This window comes from Eptatretus burgeri, chromosome 13, assembly GCF_056783735.1.
Source record: "Eptatretus burgeri isolate ZD-2024b chromosome 13, Ebu_testis_v1, whole genome shotgun sequence".
In the NCBI taxonomy this organism is placed as follows: Eukaryota; Metazoa; Chordata; class Myxini; order Myxiniformes; family Myxinidae; genus Eptatretus; species Eptatretus burgeri.
The window spans coordinates 20,632,345-20,653,494 of NC_140973.1; the positions used below are offsets into that span (position 1 = coordinate 20,632,345).

Below are 21,150 nucleotides of genomic sequence, written 5' to 3' on the forward strand. Positions count from 1 at the left end.
CCCCTCCAAAAAATTTGTTAGAGAAAAAAAATTTTTTTTGCATTTCTCCATGTTTTAAATGATTTCCAACCCCCCAAAATTGTTCGAGAAAAATTTTTATTTTTTTGCATTTCTACATCTTTTAAGTGATTTCCAACCCCCCCCCAAAAAAAAAATTGTTAGAGAAAAAAAAATTTGTTGCAACTTTTTTTTCAACAAAATTTCGATTTCTTTTTTTTTTGCATTTCTGCATGTTTTAAGTGATTTCCAATCCCCCCCCCCCCCCCAAAAAAAAAATGTTGGAGAAAAGAACTATAACTGTCAGCACTGTTGACATCGTATTTAATGAATAAGATATAAGGTTCACTTGAGTGACCCAGCGGTATTGGCAGCAGAGGTTTTGCACTCTCCCGAGTGCTCCCCCTCAAGTTTTCAAATCAAACGAGTGTCAGGTGATGTGATTGACCATTTTGATGGCATGTACACCACACAAAATTGTTGTTCTCAGTGATCAATATATCTGCTATGACTGGTCATATCTACATTATCGAGCACAGTCATGCAATTGCCAACAGTTATTGAGTTTATTCTTCGACTGTAATATATACACATCAGTTAAGGTCCACCAGGGACCTTCATAAATTGTTGCTCAGAGAATAAATAAATCCTCAGGGACTAAATGAATAAAAAATAATTGAGACTAAATCAAGGACAAACCTCGGGAGAACTGCCATATGTCCAAAACCCATAGTGAGAAGTATTATACATCTTGAGGGATGTGGGGATAGGAGGGTCCAGAGAGGGTTGTGGACACACAATTCAGAGAGATTCAAATGAGGATTTAATGATGGGAAAAAACTACAGGGTTGACTATAATACATGTATAGTAACCTGATGGAAGGGTCTAAAACTTGAAGGACTTTGTAAAGATAATTATTGTTATGCATGTTTGCAGTGCTCACATTATTTTCCTTTTGATGCTGGGCCATAACTTCAAACCTGTCATTTCCCAGGAGTGCGCTTGGATCGGGTGAGAGGCGGCAGGCAGAAGTACAAGCGGAGAATCGACGCGGAAAACAGCCCCTACCTCAACCCTCAACTAAGCCAACCCATCAAGAAACCTTGCAACGGCACCCTGGGTAGGCTGGCGGGCGTGACCGCACCGCGTCGCGCCTTTACGGTCCGTGGGTATGGCTCAGTGGTCGAAGTGCTCGCCCCGCATGCCGATGGCACTCGGTAAAAGGCCATGCATGCCCCCGTCTGCCTGGATTACGTCGGCCTTGGTCCCCATGCGCCTATTCATGATGGTTGGCGCTGCCGTGCGATGAATCGGCACGGTGGAGTCGAAATGGCAGCACTGAGTACTGAGTACCCATCACCTTGTCCACTGATATTTGCCAAGCTAAAAACTATGTGCAGGGCTTAGTGACACAAACTGCTGTGTTCTCCCTGGGTTTTCGTTCTTGGCCGAAGGCTTGTCGTAGCCAGTTAACCACTTGCTTTGATTAGTTTCGCCCTTTTCCGGCACCCTTGGTCAAGTAGTCGTTGTTGAAACCAGTGCTGTTTGAATCATGGTTTAACTTGTTTCATGTGGTGTGCACCCTCAAAAGGTCTCTTCCGCCAAACACAAATTTTGCAATTTTGCAATTTTGCAAATTAAATTCAATCACACAAGTTCAGTGAGTAAATTATGGATTCTGGGCCTTGAGCAACTTGATCAAAGATTTAATACAAACAATTCTATGACGTCACCATGGCCACCATTATGAATTGCATGATCACACAATTGAAGATAAGACAGGTAAGGTCAATAAGTAGATGTAAAGGCAGCCAGTATGATAATACATAGCCATGCCAAAACATGTGACTTGAGAGATTACCAAACACAACAACCCCGAAGAAAAATGTGCATGTTCAGCCTTTAAAGCCTCAGGGTGAGGAGAGAGGGAGAGATCCCAACTGTTTTTTCCTTATCACCAATGATATTTTACAAGCAGGCACATAGCACCATCTCACCCAAACACCCACTTGCATGTGAGACCATTCTTGTATTATTGGCTTTCGCGTTCAGAGTCCTTATGAGTTACAAATTTCATAGTTATGAAGTATGAACTTCCTGTGTCATTCAAACGAATGCGAGCAAAAACTTACTAACCAAATCCTTTGTTTTCAGTCAATAAGATCATTTCGCATCTCATCGTGGCTGAGCCAGACAAGATCTATGCCATGCCAGACCCTACGGTACCCGAAAGTGATGTCAAAGCGCTGACCACACTCTGTGACCTTGCTGACCGGCAACTTGTCGTCATCATTGGTTGGGCGAAGCATGTGCCTGGTAAGGGGGTGGGGCGGTGTAAAGAGGACTTTTCATTTTCCAACACAAAGGGTTGTTTTTCTTGAAGAGGTCCTTGAGTATATGGTGTCATTACTGTCCATGATGTATGGGACCGTTCTACAAGAAAATGCAGTCAAGCACATATATGGGTTGTGATTGTTTGAATAGAAATGTCTGTGTTAGGAAGTAAAACGGTTTTACTTGACGACGTTGTGCAATATTAACCGAAGCTCAATACAGAAAGGTGATCAGTAGGCCTTAAGAAGGCTGGCTGATTGTGCTTCATGCTGGACCTTTTGTGACATGTGTTGTGCAAGGGATTAACTCATAACATTTCTGTCTCAATGATATTGCATTACGCATCAGAAATGAACAAGAAATATTGGTGTAGGTAGCATTAACAAGAAATGCCACCCAGTAAAACCCAGATCGTGCCGAGTTTGTGCCAATTAGCAAGGCCACATTTGGGTTGCTTACGATTGCGTTCCAATAGTGCGGAGTTAAGGAAAGAGAGCTAATTTGCTCGTAGGCTGTGCGTTGGCATTAGGGCAGGCAGCAGCATGCAGGGAAACTTGGTGGAAAGACGAGGCCTAGGCCTCGGGAGGCACACCCGCAAACAGTCTCAGAGCATATGATCTCGGCATCGGCTTGCCGCCCAGCGAGCCTTCCCGTGCTCAAAGCTTTGCAAGTTGCCCGCGATTTGGCTAATTTGCCGTCTGTCTGCGAGTCGGCATCGAAATGTGCGTTTCAATCAGGCGCGCCAGCATTAAGGCCTAATAAAATTGGCGCGGTGGGACTTTAATGAAGACTTTTATAGTTCATACATCAGTCCCCCGAGGCAGATTCTCTTCCGCCTTTATCTATTAGAGTACACCCCCAGAGAGTGTTTGCTGCTTGCTTGGACAGGAACGTGCGCATGTGTGGACAAAGATGTCTGCTCTGATTGGCCGTCAACTTGAGAAGTGGAGAGTAGAATGACAGTGCAAAGAAATACGGTGATGCTGTGGATAGTCAAAGAACCATCACCGATTTTCACAGGGCAATAACACTGTTATAGTGCAAAGTGATCCTGGGTTTTTGCACATCACAGTAACAGCCTTGCCCCAGAAGAAGGCTTTTTGGGACCTTGGGCCTTGCAGGCTAAGAAAACATAAGCAGTTTGTTTGTAAGAGTGCGGGTGGCTAAACAAATCTGGATCCACAGGGGAATAGGCCCGAGAGAGACTGAGATGAGATTTGGAAGAGGATGAACATGTGAGCCAATGAGACGAGAGTTCAGTTTGCTCGAGAGCGAGGAAACGGGGAATGAGCCCGCCTTGTTTGACACGTCGGCCACGGCTCACAGATTTGCATATGCAATGGGAAGTGAATAAAAATCACATCTGGAGTTCGGATATGACAAGAAGTGGTGATGGGTGGCCCATTTGAAAGACGACTTTGTTATTTTATGGTGCCTTCAAATCCGATTTTGATTTATATCTGCTACGCATGAGCACAATATGCATGGAAAGAACTTTATGGTGGTATTAAAAATGCCCTTGATGCACCAGCTTTCCAGGGTCTATGCAGGTAATTGGGGGTGAGGGGGACTGGGGTCATCACACTAGGAATTAAGTTGTGACAAAATGTAAACTTTGTAACAGCCTGGTGGTGTTCATGATTAGTAAGTTTATTATTTTCTTCCTGTTACTGAAAAGTGCCTTGGTTCAGTCAGCCAGTTTATCTCACTTGAGAGTTGATAAAGTGTTTGATTCGAATCCTTCTACTCATTGGTTCTTCCAGCATTTCCAGCCATATATATATATATATATATATCTATATATATATATATATATATATATATATATATATATATATATATATATATATATATATATATATATATATATATATATATATATATATATATATATATATATATATATACACACTGGTGGAGTATGCTTACACATTGGAAGCAACAATGAACCATGCTTTCCCATTGTCTCAGGTCACTCACCTGCTTTTTATTTTTCATTTATTTATTTTCATTTATTTATTTATATTTACCTTCCAGGCACTTTCCAATGGTCCTGTGATGTTCTTTCCTGGTGTATCGGCTTCGATGCCCGTCGGCACGCAAAATGGCCATGCTTTCCCATTGGCTCGGGTCACTCACCTGCATTTTATTTTTCATTTATTTATTTATTTTCATTTATTTTTATTTATTTATTTATATTTTCATTCACAGATGCGTTCCGAGGGTTCTGTGTTTTTTTTTCCTCCGGTTTAATCGGCTTCGATGGCCATTGGCACGTAAAACTATCGTGCTTCCCCATTGTCTGTGGTCACTTACTGCATTTATTTTTTCATTTATTTATGTTTTCATTTACGGATGCTTTCCAATGGTTCTGTGACTATTCCCAGTGTATGTGCTTCAATGTCCATTAGCACACACAATTTCAACTTTCTGCGTCACCCAGAAGTTACCGAACATTAATATGAGTGGTTATATGTATATATATATGTATATGTATATATATGTATATGTATATATATATATGTATATGTATATGTATATGTATATGTATATGTATATATATATATATATATATGTATATGTATATATATATATATATGTATATGTATATGTATATATATATATATGTATATGTATATATATATATATATATATATATATATATATATATGTATATATGTATATGTATATATATATGTATATATGTATATGTATATATATATATGTATATATGTATATGTATATGTATATATATATATATGTATATGTATATATATGTATATGTATATGTATATCTATATATACATATATATATATATATATATATATATATATATATATATATATATATATATATATATATATATATATATATATATATATCTACTCGGTGAATGCACCCGGCGCTGCCCGGGTCCTTTTTGAATGAATTTAATCTTCTATACATATGTCTTACTCGAGCACAGTATCAGTTCCCTATTGGGCCATGGCAGGCATAGGCTAAGGGGGTTGGTGAGGGGGAAACACCCCCCCCCCCGGCCGAGGGGCCTTGCCAGGTAACCTATAACCTTCCCGGGGCCCATCCCGACATTTTTTGTTTGAGTGGTCAGCTCCTATCGTTCACCTTTCAGGAGATTAGCATGTGCAGACAAACAAACAAACAAATAAACCAATGTCACCTGCAGGGTGACCCGTATCTTGCCAAAAGGTGACCACGTGTGACTTCTTTAAGGTCACACTGAGGTGAACAGAGCTGCTATCCACCAGGAGCGACTCCTTGAGGAATATCTGCCTACGAGAGATTCCGATGAGAAACGTTTACAGAGTAACCATGAAAAATATGCTTTTGCCTCATAACGTCACCAAATGACGTCATAATGTCTCAAGCTTGACATATCTAGAAAGCACTCATCGAGGTGTTCAATTTGAGGGACTACACGATATGGTTCGTAAAACTTGAAAATTTGACCCTGGGGTCAAATATGTTTCACCTGAGGCGCTAACCATGAAGGTCAAGGCCAATCGCCACCAAAAATTAATCAGCTGAGTGCCAGACCATGAACTATATTCCCATGAAGTTTGAAGACGATCCGATCAAAATAAGGGTTTCGTCGACTCCCCTGATTTGCGACAAAGTGACCTTGACCTTTGACCTTGACCTTCAAAATTTTGTGCACTGAAAAGGACCTCTATAGGCCTCGATATGTGAAGTTGCAAAAATTTCCAATGATAACTGTGCTCTGCAGAATTTTTTATATGTGATTACAGACAAACAATAAAAAAATAAATAAAAATAAACATACAAGCTGACTGACATATATTGCAAAAACTTCGTTTTGGCACGATGCTTATATATATATATATATATATATATATATATATATATATATATATATATATATATATATATATATATATATATATATATATATATATATATATATATATATATATATGCCGAATCACGTGACCTATGACGTCATCATTTTGTTTTTTTTTAAGTGCACCATTTTATCCCACAAATACAAAGTGTTTATACTTGTTTACCTCACGAGTGTTTGTATAAAGTGTTTGTTTTAGTTTTCCTCATGAGTGTTTGTATAAAGTGTCAATATTTGTTTACCTCACGATTGTTTGTATAAAGTGTTTATATTCGTTTTCCTCATGAGTGTTTGTATAAAGTGTTTATACTTGTTTACCTCACGAGTGTTTGTAGAAAGTGTTTGTATTTGTTTACCTCACGAGTGTTTGTATAAAGTGTTTATACTTGTTTAGCTCATGAGTGTTTGTATAAAGTGTTTATACTTGTTTACCTCACGAGTGTTTGTATAAAGTGTTTATACTTGTTTACCTCACGAGTGTTTGTATCAAGTGTTTATACTTGTTTACCTCACGAGTGTTTGTATAAAGTGTTTATACTTGTTTACCTCACGAGTGTTTGTAGAAAGTGTTTGTATTTGTTTACCTCACGAATGTTTGTATAAAGTGTTTATACTTGTTTACCTCATGAGTGTTTGTATAGAGCGTCGATATTCGTTTACTTCACGAGTGTTTGTATAAAGTGTTTATATTCGTTAACCTCACGAGTGTTTGATTAAAGCGTTTTTTTTTTCGTTTACCTCACGAGTGTTTGTATAAAGCGTCAAAATTCGTTTTCATCACGAGTGTTTGTATAAAGCATCTATATTTGTTTACCTCACGAGTGTTTGTATTAAGCGTCTATATTAGTTTACTTCACGAGTGTTTGTATAAAGCGTCTATATTAGTTTACTTCACGAGTGTTTGTATAAAGCGTCTATATTAGTTTACTTCATGAGTGTTTGCATAAAGTGTCTATATTAGTGTACTTCACGAGTGTTTGAAAAAGCGTCTATATTTGTTTACCTCACGAGTGTTTGTATAAAGCATCTTCTTCTTCTTCTTTCGGCTTCTCCTGTGAGGGCTCTCCACAGCTGATCATCCGTCTGATCCCCATCGTGATTTGGCACATGTTTTACGCCGGATGCCCTTCCTGATGCAACCCTGGTCACCTCTTACGACACAGGGATATGGTACACCTATTTTAACCGGGGTATACACCGGCCCAGTATACTGGTACTCATTTCGCCGACCTCGGAAGGATGACATGCTGAGTCAACCCCCTGGTGTATTAATTCAGTGGCCCAACGGGGCTTGAACTCAGGACCTTTTGGATCGCAAGCCGCTGCCCTAACCACTGCGCCAACACCAGGCTTGTTTGTGTAAAGCGTCTATATTAGTTTATTTCACGAGTGTTTGTATAAAGTGTTTGTATAAGTTTACCTCATGAGTGTTTGTATAAAGTGTTTATATTCGTTTACCTCACGAGTGTTTGTATAAAGCATCTATATTCGTTTACCTCATGAGTGTTTGTATAAAGCGTCTATATTCGTTCACCTCATGAGTGTTTGTATAAAACGTCTGTATGTTTACTTCACGATTGTTTGTATTAAGCGTCTGTATTCGTTTACCTCACGAGTGTTTGTATAAAGTGTCTAAATTAGTTTACTTCACGAGTGTTTGAAAAAGCGTCTATTTTTGTTTACCTCATGAGTGTTTGTATAAAGCGTCTATATTCATTTACCTCACCAGTGTTTGTATAAAGCGTCTATATTCGTTTACCTCACGAGTGTTTGTATAAAGCATCTATATTCGATTACCTCATGAGTGTTTGTATAAAGCGTCTATATTCGTTCACCTCATGAGTGTTTGTATAAAACGTCTGTATGTTTACTTCACGATTGTTTGTATTAAGCGTCTGTATTTGTTTTCCTCACGAGTGTTTGTATAAAACATCTTTATTTGTTTACTTCACGAGTGTTTGTATAAAGTGTCTATATTCCTTTACCTCACGAGTGTTTGTATAAAACGTCCATATTTGTTTTCCTCACGAGTGTTTGTATAAAATGTTTATATTTGTTTACCTCACGAGTGTTTGTATAAAGTGTTTATATTCGTTTACCTCACGGGTGTTTGTATAAAGCATCTATATTCGTTTACCTCATGAGTGTTTGTATAAAACGTCTGTATGTTTACTTCACGAGTGTTTGTATAAAGCGTCTGTATGTTTACTTCACGAGTGTTTGTATAAAGCGTCTATATTTGTTTTCCTCACGAGTGTTTGTATAAAACGACTATATTTGTTTTCCTCACGAGTGTTTGTATAAAGTGTCTATATTCGTTTACCTCACGAGTGTTTGTATAAACGTCCATATTTGTTTACCTCACGAGTGTTTGTATAAAGTGTCTATACTTGTTTAGCTCATGAGTGTTTGTATAAAGCATCTATATTCGTTTACCTCATGAGTGTTTGTAAAAAACGTCTGTATGTTTACTTCACGAGTGTTTGTATAAAGCGTCTATATTCGTTAACCTCACGAGTCTTTGTATAAAACGTCTGTATGTTTACTTCACGAGTGTTTGTATAAAGCGTCTATATTTGTTTTCCCTCACGAGTGTTTGTATAAAACGTCTATATTTGTTTTCCTCACGAGTGTTGTATAAAGTGTCTATATTCGTTAACCTCACGAGTGTTTGTATAAAACGTTTGTATGTTTACTTCACGAGTGTTTGTATCCATCCATTAGGACCATACTCTGTGCAGAGCGTTGGTGCCGCCGAAGCAGTCTCCTTGGCTATTGGGAACAATCCTGGACGGGTCGCCACTCCGACACAGTATACCAGCATGCTGGCACTCATTTTGCCGACCTCGGAAGGATGACAGGCAGAGTCAACCCCACCTGGTGTTAATTCAACAGCTGAGCGGGATTTGAACTCAGGACCCTAGGATCCCAAGCCCACTACCTTAACCATTAAGCCAACACCAGGCATAGTGTTTGTATAAAGTGTCTAAATTAGTTTACTTCACGAGTGTTTGAAAAAGCGTCTATTTTTGTTTACCTCATGAGTGTTTGTATAAAGCGTCTATATTCATTTACCTCACGAGTGTTTGTATAAAGTGTTTGTATAAGTTTACCTCATGAGTGTTTGTACAAAGTGTTTATATTCGTTTACCTCACGAGTGTTTGTATAAAGCGTCTATATTCGTTCACCTCATGAGTGTTTGTATAAAGCGTCTATATTCGTTCACCTCATGAGTGTTTTTATAAAACGTCTGTATGTTTACTTCACGATTGTTTGTATTAAGCGTCTGTATTTGTTTTTCCTCACAAGTGTTTGTATAAAACGTCTTTATTTGTTTACTTCACGAGTGTTTGTATAAAGTGTCTATATTCCTTTCCCTCACGAGTGTTTGTATAAAACGTCCATATTTGTTTTCCTCACGAGTGTTTGTATAAAGTGTTTATATTTGTTTACCTCACGAGTGTTTGTATGAAGTGTTTATATTCGTTTACCTCACGGGTGTTTGTATAAAGCATCTATATTCGTTTACCTCATGAGTGTTTGTATAAAACGTCTGTATGTTTACTTCACGAGTGTTTGTATAAAGCGTCTGTATGTTTGCTTCACGAGTGTTTGTATAAAGCTTCTATATTTGTTTTCCTCACGAGTGTTTGTATAAAGTGTCTATATTCGTTTACCTCACGAGTGTTTGTATAAAGTGTTTGTATAAGTTTACCTCATGAGTGTTTGTACAAAGTGTTTATATTCGTTTACCTCACGAGTGTTTGTATAAAGCGTCTATATTCGTTCACCTCATGAGTGTTTGTATAAAGCGTCTATATTCGTTTACCTCACGAGTGTTTGTATAAAGCGTCTATATTCGTTCACCTCATGAGTGTTTGTATAAAGCGTCTATATTCGTTCACCTCATGAGTGTTTGTATAAAACGTCTGTATGTTTACTTCACGATTGTTTGTATTAAGCGTCTGTATTTGTTTTTCCTCACAAGTGTTTGTATAAAACGTCTTTATTTGTTTACTTCACGAGTGTTTGTATAAAGTGTCTATATTCCTTTCCCTCACGAGTGTTTGTATAAAACGTCCATATTTGTTTTCCTCACGAGTGTTTGTATAAAGTGTTTATATTTGTTTACCTCACGAGTGTTTGTATGAAGTGTTTATATTCGTTTACCTCACGGGTGTTTGTATAAAGCATCTATATTCGTTTACCTCATGAGTGTTTGTATAAAACGTCTGTATGTTTACTTCACGAGTGTTTGTATAAAGCGTCTGTATGTTTACTTCACGAGTGTTTGTATAAAGCGTCTATATTTGTTTTCCTCACGAGTGTTTGTATAAAACGTCTATATTTGTTTTCTTCACGAGTGTTTGTATAAAGTGTCTATATTTGTTTTCCTCACGAGTGTTTGTATAAAACATCTATATTTGTTTTCTTCACGAGTGTTTGTATAAAGTGTCTATATTCGTTTACCTCACGAGTGTTTGTATAAAACGTCTGTATGTTTACTTCACGAGTGTTTGTATAAAGCGTCTATATTTGTTTTCCTCACGAGTGTTTGTATAAAACGTCTATATTTGTTTTCCTCACGAGTGTTTGTATAAAGTGTCAATATTCGTTTACCTCACGAGTGTTTGTATAAAACGTCCATATTCGTTTTCCTCACGAGTGTTTGTATAAAGTGTCTATATTTGTTTACCTCACGAGTGTTTGCATAAAGTCTTTATACTTGTTTACCTCATGAGTGTTTGTATAAAGTGTTTATATTTGTTTACCTCATGAGTGTTTGTATAAAGTGTTTATATTTGTTTACCTCACAGGTGTTTGTATAAAGCATCTATATTCGTTTACCTCATGAGTGTTTGTAAAAAATGTCTGTATGTTTACTTCACGAGTGTTTGTATAAAGCGTCTATATTCGTTTACCTCACGAGTGTTTGTATAAAGTCTTTATACTTGTTTACCTCACGAGTGTTTGTATAAAGTGTTTATATTTGTTTACCTCACGAGTGTTTGTATAAAGTGTTTATATTTGTTTACCTCACGGTTGTTTGTATAAAGTGTCTATATTCGTTAACCTCACGAGTGTTTGTATAAAACGTTTGTATGTTTACTTCACGAGTGTTTGTATAAAGTGTCTATATTCGTTTACCTCATGAGTGTTTATATAAAACGTCCATATTTGTTTTCCTCACGAGTGTTTGAATAAAGTGTCAATATTATTTTACCTCACGAGTGTTTGTATAAAGTGTTTATACTTGTTTACCTCACGAGTGTTTGTATAAAGTGTCTATATTCGTTTTCCTCACGAGTGTTTGTATAAAGTGTCAATATTATTTTACCTCACGAGTGTTTGTATAAAGTGTTTATATTCGTTTACCTCACGAGTGTTTGTATAAAGTGTCTATATTCGTTTTCCTCACGAATGTTTGTATAAAGTGTCGATATTATTTTACCTCACGAGTGTTTGTATAAAGTGTTTATACTTGTTTACCTCACGAGTGTTTGTATAAAGTGTTTGTATTAGTTTACCTCACGAGTGTTTGTATAAAGTGTTTATAATTGTTTACCTCAAGAGTATTTGTATAAAGTGTTTGTATTAGTTTACCTCATGAGTGTTTGTATAAAGTGTTTATACTTGTTTTCCTCACGAGTGTTTGTATAAAGTGTTTGTAATAGTTTACCTCATGCGTGTTTGTAAAAAGTGTTTGTGTTAGTTTACCTCACGAGTGTTTGTATAAAGTGTTTGTATTAGTTTACCTCACGTGTGTTTGTATAAAGGGTTTATACTTGTTTTCCTCATAAGTGTTTGTATAAAGTGTTTGTAATAGTTTACCTCACGAGTGTTTGTATAAAGTGTTTGTATTAGTTTACCTCACGAGTGTTTGTATAAAGTGTTTGTATTAGTTTACCTCACGAGTGTTTGTATAAAGTGTTTGTATTAGTTTACCTCACGTGTGTTTGTATAAAGGGTTTATACTTGTTTTCCTCACGAGTGTTTGTATAAAGTGTTTGTAATAGTTTACCTCACGAGTGTTTGTATAAAGTGTTTGTATTAGTTTACCTCACGATTGTTTGTATAAAGCATCTCTATTTGTTTACCTCACGAGTGTTTGTATAAAGTGTTTGTATTAGTTTACCTCACGAGTGTTTGTGTAAAGCATCTCTATTTGTTTACCTCACGAGTGTTTGTATAAAGCATCTATATTCGTTTACCTCATGAGTGTTTGTATAAAGCATCTATACTTGTTTTCCTCACGTGTGTTTGTATAAAGTGTTTGTATTAGTTTACCTCATGAGTGTTTGTATAAAGTGTTTGTATTAGTTTACCTCATGAGTGTTTGTATAAAGCATCTATATTCGTTTACCTCACGAGTGTTTGTATAATGCGTCTATACTTGTTTTCCTCACGTGTGTTTGTATAAAGCATCTATACTTGTTTTCCTCACGTGTGTTTGTATGAAGTGTTTGTATTAGTTTACCTCATGAGTGTTTGTATAAAGCGTCTATACTTGTTTTCCTCACGTGTGTTTGTATAAAGCATCTATACTTGTTTTCCTCATGTGTGTTTGTATGAAGTGTTTGTATTAGTTTACCTCATGAGTGTTTGTATAAAGCGTCTATTCTTGTTTTCCTCAAGTGTGTTTGTATAAACCGTCTATACTTGTTTACCTCACGAGTGTTTGTTTCAACCGTCTATACTCGTTTTCCTCACGTGTGTTTGTACGAAGTGTTTGTATTAGTTTACCTCATGAGTGTTTGCATAAAGCGTCTATACTCGTTTTCCTCACGAGTGTTTGTATGAAGTGTTTGTATTAGTTTACCTCATGAGTGTTTGTATAAAGCGTCTATACTTGTTTTCCTCAAGTGTGTTTGTATAAACCGTCTATACTTGTTTACCTCATAAGTGTTTGTATAAAGCGTCTATACTTGTTTTCCTCACGAGTGTTTGTATAAAGCGTCTATACTTGTTTTCCTCACGAGTGTTTGTATAAAGCGTCTATATTTGTTTTCCTCACGTGTGTTTGTATAAAGCGTCTATATTTGTTTTCCTCACGAGTGTTTGTATAAAACGTCTATATTTGTTTTCCTCACGAGTGTTTGTATAAAGCGTCTATATTTGTTTTCCTCACGTGTGTTTGTATAAAGCGTCTATATTTGTTTTCCTCACGAGTGTTTGTATAAAACGTCTATATTTGTTTTCCTCACGAGTGTTTGTATAAAGTGTCTATATTCGTTAACCTCACGAGTGTTTGTATAAAACGTTTGTATGTTTACTTCACGAGTGTTTGTATAAAGCATCTATACTTGTTTTCCTCAAGTGTGTTTGTATAAACCGTCTATACTTGTTTACCTCACGAGTGTTTGTATAAAGCGTCTATACTTGTTTTCCTCACGTGTGTTTGTATAAAGTGTCTATACTTGTTTTCCTCACGAGTGTTTGTATAAAGCGTCTATACTTGTTTTCCTCAAGTGTGTTTGTATAAACCGTCTATACTTGTTTACCTCATGAGTGTTTGTATAAAGCGTCTATACTTGTTTTCCTCACGTGTGTTTGTATAAAGCATCAATACTTGTTTTCCTCACGAGTGTTTGTATAAAGCGTCTATACTTGTTTTCCTCAAGTGTGTTTGTATAAACCGTCTATACTTGTTTACCTCACGAGTGTTTGTTTCAAGCATCTATACTCGTTTTCCTCACGTGTGTTTGTATAAAGCATCTATACTTGTTTTTCAATGCCTGGTGTTGGCTTAATGATTAGGGTGGAGGGCTTTTGATCCTCGGGTCCTGAATTCAAATTTCGCTCAGGTGTTGAATTAATACCAGATGGGGTTAACTCTGCCTGCCATCCTTCCGAGGTTGGCAAAATGAGTGCCAGCTTGCTGGTATACTGTGTCGGAGTGGTGACCCGTCCAGGATTGTTCCCAATAGCCAAGGAGACTGCTTTGGCAGCACCAACGCTCTGCACAGAGTCTGGTCCCAATCTCTTCCTCCTCTCCCGTTTTCCTCATGAGTGATTGTATGAAGCGTAATATTCCTTTACCTCACGAGTGTTTGTTATATTGTATTTTCTTTTATTCATGATATAGTATTAATTTGTGATTGGAATGATGCTGTTTGGAATGAAAATATGGAGAGATTTAGTTTAAAGCAGAATGAGGGAATTGTGTGAGGGTTTCACCTGTGACATTTGCGGATTCGCCATTTGTAGTTTCTATTGACATTGGCATCCACGTTACTTCTGTTGGGGTCAGCTGCAGTAAGTTATTTTTGCCAAGTCCTTCATGAACCAGCTATCCATGCCTGACGTTCGAATGAAGGTGGCACAGGAATGTGGAATTTATTGATGGAAACATTTTTTGGAGATGTTGGCCCCATCCCATGCAAAGCACAGGTACCTCGCTTTGTGTGTGCGTGCGTGCGTGCGTGCGTGCGTGTGCGTGCGTGCGTGCGTGCGTGCGTGCGTGCGTGCGTGCGTGCGTGCGTGCGTGCGTGCGTGCGTGTGTGTGTGTGTGTGTGTGTGTGTGTGTGTGTGTGTGTGTGTGTGTGTGTGTACATACTCCATGATTTTGGGTTGTATTCATCAGGATAAATTATTAATCAAAAGAGGTAGTGTTAAGACTTCTGACTGTATAGAATTTAGTGAGGCCTCATCCACAATATTGTGCACAGTTTTGCCACAACTTAGGAAGGACAGCTGCCATAGAGAGAGTTCAGCATCGAGTGATTAGATTGATTACTGAACTCGCCAGACTAAGCTATGAGAAGCGCTGGAGGAGACAGGAATGTGTACATTAGAAAGGAGGAGATTACTAGGTTATCTAATGAAGATGTTTCTGATAATGAAGGGTATAGACAAAATAAGTTCAGAAGATTTCAGCAGAATGTAACAGTGATTGGACCAGATGACATAGCCTGACAGTTAAGAAGATGGAAATTGGGACATTAATCAGGCAGTGGTCTTTCAATCAGTGTAGTTAATGCATGTAATGATCTCCCTGAAAAGGTAGTGACAGCAGAAAGAGTATATAGGTTTAATTGGGAATTAGATAAGTACCTTGAAAAATTGGGGATCGAGGGGTACAGCGATATTGGCAAGACTTGTAGGTTTCATGCATATGGATGAGTGATAGTATCTGGTGTTGGTGTTGCATAGGAATAATTTACGGAATGGCTTCATCCTATGCCACCCACCTTGCTAATCCTCAATGTATATTTATATATGCTAAAAGATAACTTATTGCTTGCTTCTAATCAATGAAAATCCTTTGAACGGCCAAATTCGAAATGCAGTGACATTGACTGCAAACAAGTCGGAAGTTGCATTTTAACCTTAATAGCTTATTTCCTTGCAACAGATGAAATGCTTTGTTAACTGTGTCAAAATCCTTAAACACAGTGGATTTGTGCTCTACACCTCCTGTTGGTGAGAACATTTCCAACGAATGCTAGTGTGGCACAAGCTCACCATTCCAATTAAGAGGATGTCTGCCTTTGAACAGTTCAATCTGAAACCACCATCCTGTGTTAAAAAAAACTCCTGTGGCATGACCTCTCAACTTACCTGAATGAGAGAACATAATGTTGGGCAAAACTGATGTCGTTGATCAAAATCAAAATATCGATATTAATCAAAAAATATAAAAATATCGTTTTTGCCAAAGCACATCTTCACTTTTGTCCCCAAATTTCAGCTTCCCAGCTCAAAGGATGGCTGACATATTGCCCGGACAAACAAACAAAAAAATAATTAATCGATAAATTGATTAATCAATAAATCCAAAATACTCTTTACAGCCAAATCACTTGGTCACTGTCATGCCCAAATATCAGTTTCCTCGCTCAAAAGGTGCCTGAGATATTGCCCATATGAGAAATAAAATAAGTAATTATTAAATCGACCATAATCAAGTAATTTATCAATTAATTGATTAATTAAAAAAAATTACCGTTTTTGCCAAAGCACATCCGAAATTTTGACCTCAAATTTTAGCTTCCTCGATCAAAGTATGGTTGAGATAGTGTTTGGACAAACAAATGGGAAAGCAAGAAAACAAACAAATTGAGTAAAAACTGAGTACTCCCTTTCTTCGGTGCCCAGCGATGACGCCATGCATCGCCTGGATATGGAATTGGGAAGGAGCGGTGTACAAAAATGTCCAGATGTATTTCAAAGATCTGTCCTGAACATCAGTCATATCTAGATTGTTGGGCAAGGCACCGTGACGTGTAAATTAGCATGAATTTCAAAGCCAAAATAAATTCCTTTTTCATTGATCAACAGTTTTATAACAATTCCTCACCGGTGGTGACAATGTCCCCCCCTCACACCTTCCCTCTCTCCCTTGCAGGATATTAACACAAATTGCATTTGTGCATCCGTCATGTCTCGCATTATAAATCAAACAATATCTTGTTACAGCGATCTTGTTGAAAATCGAGTGTTATTCACAGCAGCCAATTCTTCATGTTGAGTCCTTAGTTGTAATATCTGCCCAATCTTTAGTTCTGCTTTCCTGTCATTGTTTGTTTGCGGGACTGTTATTCAAAGTTCAAAAAGCCCATTGCCATTTCTGTGCGGATGTGCATGGATTCAAATTTAATTGAAACTAACCTCCTCCAGAGCCGGCTGTCTCGTTCTTACCAGACACTTGACGTGGTGAATATCTCGTTTTACCTTTGAATGATTAATTTGATTCCGAGTTCACCGCCCCCCCCCCTCCCCAATATTCAGTGCTCACAGTGGTTGCACAAACCTGTTATAATACAGTAATCCATGGCTTGAATCAAAACACAGGTTTGAGCTTTATGGGTCAGGAAGGAGCGTTTTCATCACAAGCTTTGTTTAACACATAATTAATAATTTACCAACAAAGCACTGCCACTGCACGGAGGTTTATTTCTAATTACTGGAGTATTAAAAACACTGTATTGAATATCATGTGGAACATTAATCTGTGTTAAGATTGCCTTGTCAACACAACTTTAGTTTTATCGTGACATAATTTGAGAACAAATCATATTAGCTCATTTTGCTTGCACCTTACTCATTTGAATTTGTCTGTTATTCTATAGAAGGCCAAACGTCGGAGCAGACCGTGATTGTTTTTCAGCTCTGGGGGTCTCGCTTCGGACCATAGCAGATATTTTCCCACAAACATCAGTGGCTTCAATCGATAGAAGGATCCTGTGGGCAACCAGCTGATAGCTGTGATTATCAGGGGCTCAGAAATGGCCTCATCCAGTTCATATTGGTAGGGAAATAGCCTCGTGGAGGCATGTACTCTATTTAGTGTAATTGTAGTTATATTTGTGAATATCCACTTTCAAACATGAAGGCACCACCAACTACCCACTATGTGACTACCCAGCAAGCAAGGTTCAGTTTTGACGTTTCGACAACTGAGTGTTCTTCACCCACAACTGTGCAGGAATCACGTGCCTTTGGGATAATACGTTACGGCTGGTGCACAAGTCCCAGGTGAAGACCACTCATTGGTTGAACCCCCTGGGCACATATACCAGTACCAGTTGGTAGTGCCTTCATTTTGAACCAGTTCACGTTGATAGTTGTGTCAGCTCATCTACTTGGACCTTGGATTTGTGCAAATATCACACTCAAAAGGTCAACCTTGATCAATTTGGCCCCTTTTTAAAGTCTTCTTCTTTTTTTTTTTTCCTTTACCCTGCATTCTCGATTCATTTGTAATGCTAATATTCTACCTAATCATTAAGTACCATAATCTATCGCTCCTTTATCAGACAGTTCTGCATCCATTTAGTTTGGTCTTTCCTCGAAGACTCTCGTCCCTTGTTCTTCGATGTTGTCGCTCGTCAGTGAACTCTCGATGGTGGCCACAGAGGAGCACCAACGATCCGATAGCAGCATGTCGTGACACGACGATGGCCCCGTGGTAAAACACAGCACGATTTGTCGTCACATCCCCCCTCAATTGTTACCTGCCCTTTGATCGACACTTTCATCTGGCAATAACTTTGACCACAAAAAGAGTACCTATCAATGTTATAATCTCCCCACCAACAAGCTGCTACTTATAAGCTGTCTTGCCGTGGAAAGATAAATAAATCTTTATTTTCTCCATCTAATCAAACTAGATTGTCACGGAAGTTCTAGCCTTCAAACAGGGGATCTTCAGCTTTACTGTTTTGAAATGAAAATAGCTTCCTTGCATCAACTGTCATGCAAAACAGGTGACAGGTAATCAATCATGTGATCTGATATGCAAATTTTGGTGATTATATGGATAGGCATTACAAAGGAGTAAAAGGCAACCCATTGTTTTCTCAGTTATACTGGTCACAAAGGAAGTAAGGAGATCCATAAGGATAGTGAAGTGTACCATGCCTCGACAAATACATTTGGACATTTCCATGACGTGGAGAACAATGATTTGTCTCGTCCACTGTATCAACATGGTACGCTGTAAGGGTATCATGTCCTCGCTGACGGGAGTAGGTGCTCATGAAGCAGTCTCTTTGGCAAATAATGTTGAGTCGAGTGAGTGGATTGCCTTCGCCTTCTTAATGGCAGTCAGGGAAGGAAGTTGGAACTTAGGCAGGGTAACGGTGCTCAATGGCCTGCTATTTTCGAAAGTCACTGTGGTTTCTTTATCATTCACATAGGAGTGCAAGCAGAGAGGACAGCCAGTTTAATATCTCCTCCAAAGGGATGATGCAATAGCCTGAAGATGACACTTTATGAATCGGAACCTATTTCAATGGGATTTCGTTTTCATTATTTGGGACGAGACCAACTCAAACTCGAGTACACGACAGATCGACATGAAATGAGCATACAGAGATCCATCCAGATGCCCTGAATGTTCCTGATTGGTGCATTTTGGTTTGCTTTCCATACTATTTCCCTTCCTTCCATTTGGGTGCTATCTTCCTTGCATACCCAAGAGCTCGGGTTAGGAAGCATGTAGGCCCGGAGTACAAATTCAATTTCTTTTTTCTCACCTTGTTGCGAAATCCGAATTGTTTTGCAGCCACTAAATAGGATCCTCGTGCAGCAATCATTATCCGCGTCCTAATGCCACCCATATATATTCAACGCCGAAACGTCACCGCACTCACGACCACCATTCATCAGCCTTAGCTAGTGGCATTCATAACGCCTTATGACATTCTCATTGTAAGAATATGCAAATTAACTTAATGCACAAAGCCCTAGTAAATTATTAAACGTCTCCCGACAGTTTTGAAGCACGCCTGGAGCAGATATTTTTGCTGCCAGTACCCGTCCGACTTTCGCGTAACCTCGCATTCTTCTTCGGGAGGCGCGTCGTGGCCAGCTGCGGTCGCAAGGCAAGGCCTGGCGTCCTGCGGATGTCAGCAGCTGGTGGCGAGTCAAAGTCGCCCAGAGTACATCAAGAGAATGCTGTGGCTAGCAGCACTCTGCCACCTGTGCTTCGGAGCAGCGGAGCAGCCACAATCGACCGTCTTCACTCCTTCCTTCATGCTTTTCCTCCTCCTGCTCAACAACAGCAAAAACAAAAAAACAAAGAAAAAACTTTCTCTTCTCTTTCGCATTGCATTACCTCTCTCTTCCTTTGGGAAACTCGTACAACCTGTGTACCTGAATATAAGATCTCCCACAATGATGCAGAACGTCTGGAAGGCCGTGGTCCATCTATCGTGTGGAAGGATTGAAGAACAACAATTGCATTCATGATATTCCATTGACATTTACGTTTTCCTCCTGGGAAGTTAAACAAATGCTGCAAATTCAGAACATGAGGCCTGTGCTAATCTGCTCAGTTTCCTCTGACACCACTTGTCCTTACCTTGGCATATCCCCAGATGTTCTCATTCCCAAGCAAGTGGCACTTAAAAGGACATGTAACCAGGCGGATGAGTACCCTTAGCCATGCCTTTCACTTGTCCATAGAATCCGTTGTAATCAACTGAAGCATTAAGAAGGTTTGCTATGAATTGGAATCTCTGTATAAACTCTTCACCTGCTACTCATTGACTTTTTAACCCCTGCACCTTTCAACCGGTCTGTACTCGATCCTTCCACTATCTGTGCATAACTTTTAGCAGTTTGTCAGGCCGAGGCTGGGCCCACCACGGCCATATTTTCTGGACGTGTGGCTAGGCCTCAAACAGAAGCCCACACCTGTACTCGCAGACGAGTTCAGAACCACAGGCCCACCGCCTGCTTGCAAGAATGCACAGCGCAGGGTTATGTGAAAGACAGATGGGCTGATGGAGAGAGGGCGGCCGGAGTGGCGACAGTGCTGTGACCATACCATGTCATGCTGCCGCCTTCCCCGTGTGGGGTTTGCAAGCTCAGCTTGTCGTGGTTGCAGTTTTCCCCTGATGCCAGCAAAGCAGAAGGGTGGCTGGGTTTTGGGTGACGTGCTGAGTGCTAGATGCTCCAGGTGTAGTGATGTATACAAGGCGGCAGCATTGCCATCTTACTTGGGCTTCAGGGTAGAGGATTTTGTGGTGACTCAAAACATCTGCCATGGGAACGTTCACCAAATTTTCAGGATGTGTAAATGTAGTACAATGATTAGGAATGAGCAATCCTTCGGCGAAAGTGGTGGGACTTTAGAATTGAGCAATGGAACAGGTGTGATCGATCTTTGTCAAAGCATGCTGTCAGAAGTTTAAAACATCCTTACATGAGTGCAAATGCAGTCATGTGCAGCGAAAGTATTTAATGGTAATTTGTTTGTGGTCAAGTCGAAGGTTGGACTGGTGAGAGGGACATGTATTGCTAGGAGGAGAGAAACGAACAAACCGAACAACACAAAGGGAGACATTCTAAAGTTTACATTGAAGCTTCAGCCTTGGACACGTGTTCTTTTATTTATTTATTTTCCTGCCTTACAGCTTCATGAGCCAAACAAAATCAGGCTTGCCACCTGCCAGCTTGTATATTATATGACACCACAAAACATGGGT

The 21,150-nt window shown here is 38.8% G+C and overlaps 1 protein-coding gene across 7 annotated transcripts in view; it reads left to right on the top strand.

The window, feature by feature from the left end:
• Window positions 1-21,150, top strand: part of LOC147014014 (estrogen-related receptor gamma-like) — a 203,059-nt gene that overhangs the window by 149,063 nt on the left and 32,846 nt on the right. For all 7 annotated transcript variants that reach the window (XM_085851574.1, XM_085851576.1, XM_085851577.1 and 4 more), the window contains 2 exons: window positions 993-1,118; window positions 2,153-2,314. In XM_085851574.1, coding sequence (XP_085707700.1) covers window positions 993-1,118; window positions 2,153-2,314 — 288 coding nt within the window. The remainder of the gene's footprint in view (window positions 1-992; window positions 1,119-2,152; window positions 2,315-21,150) is intronic.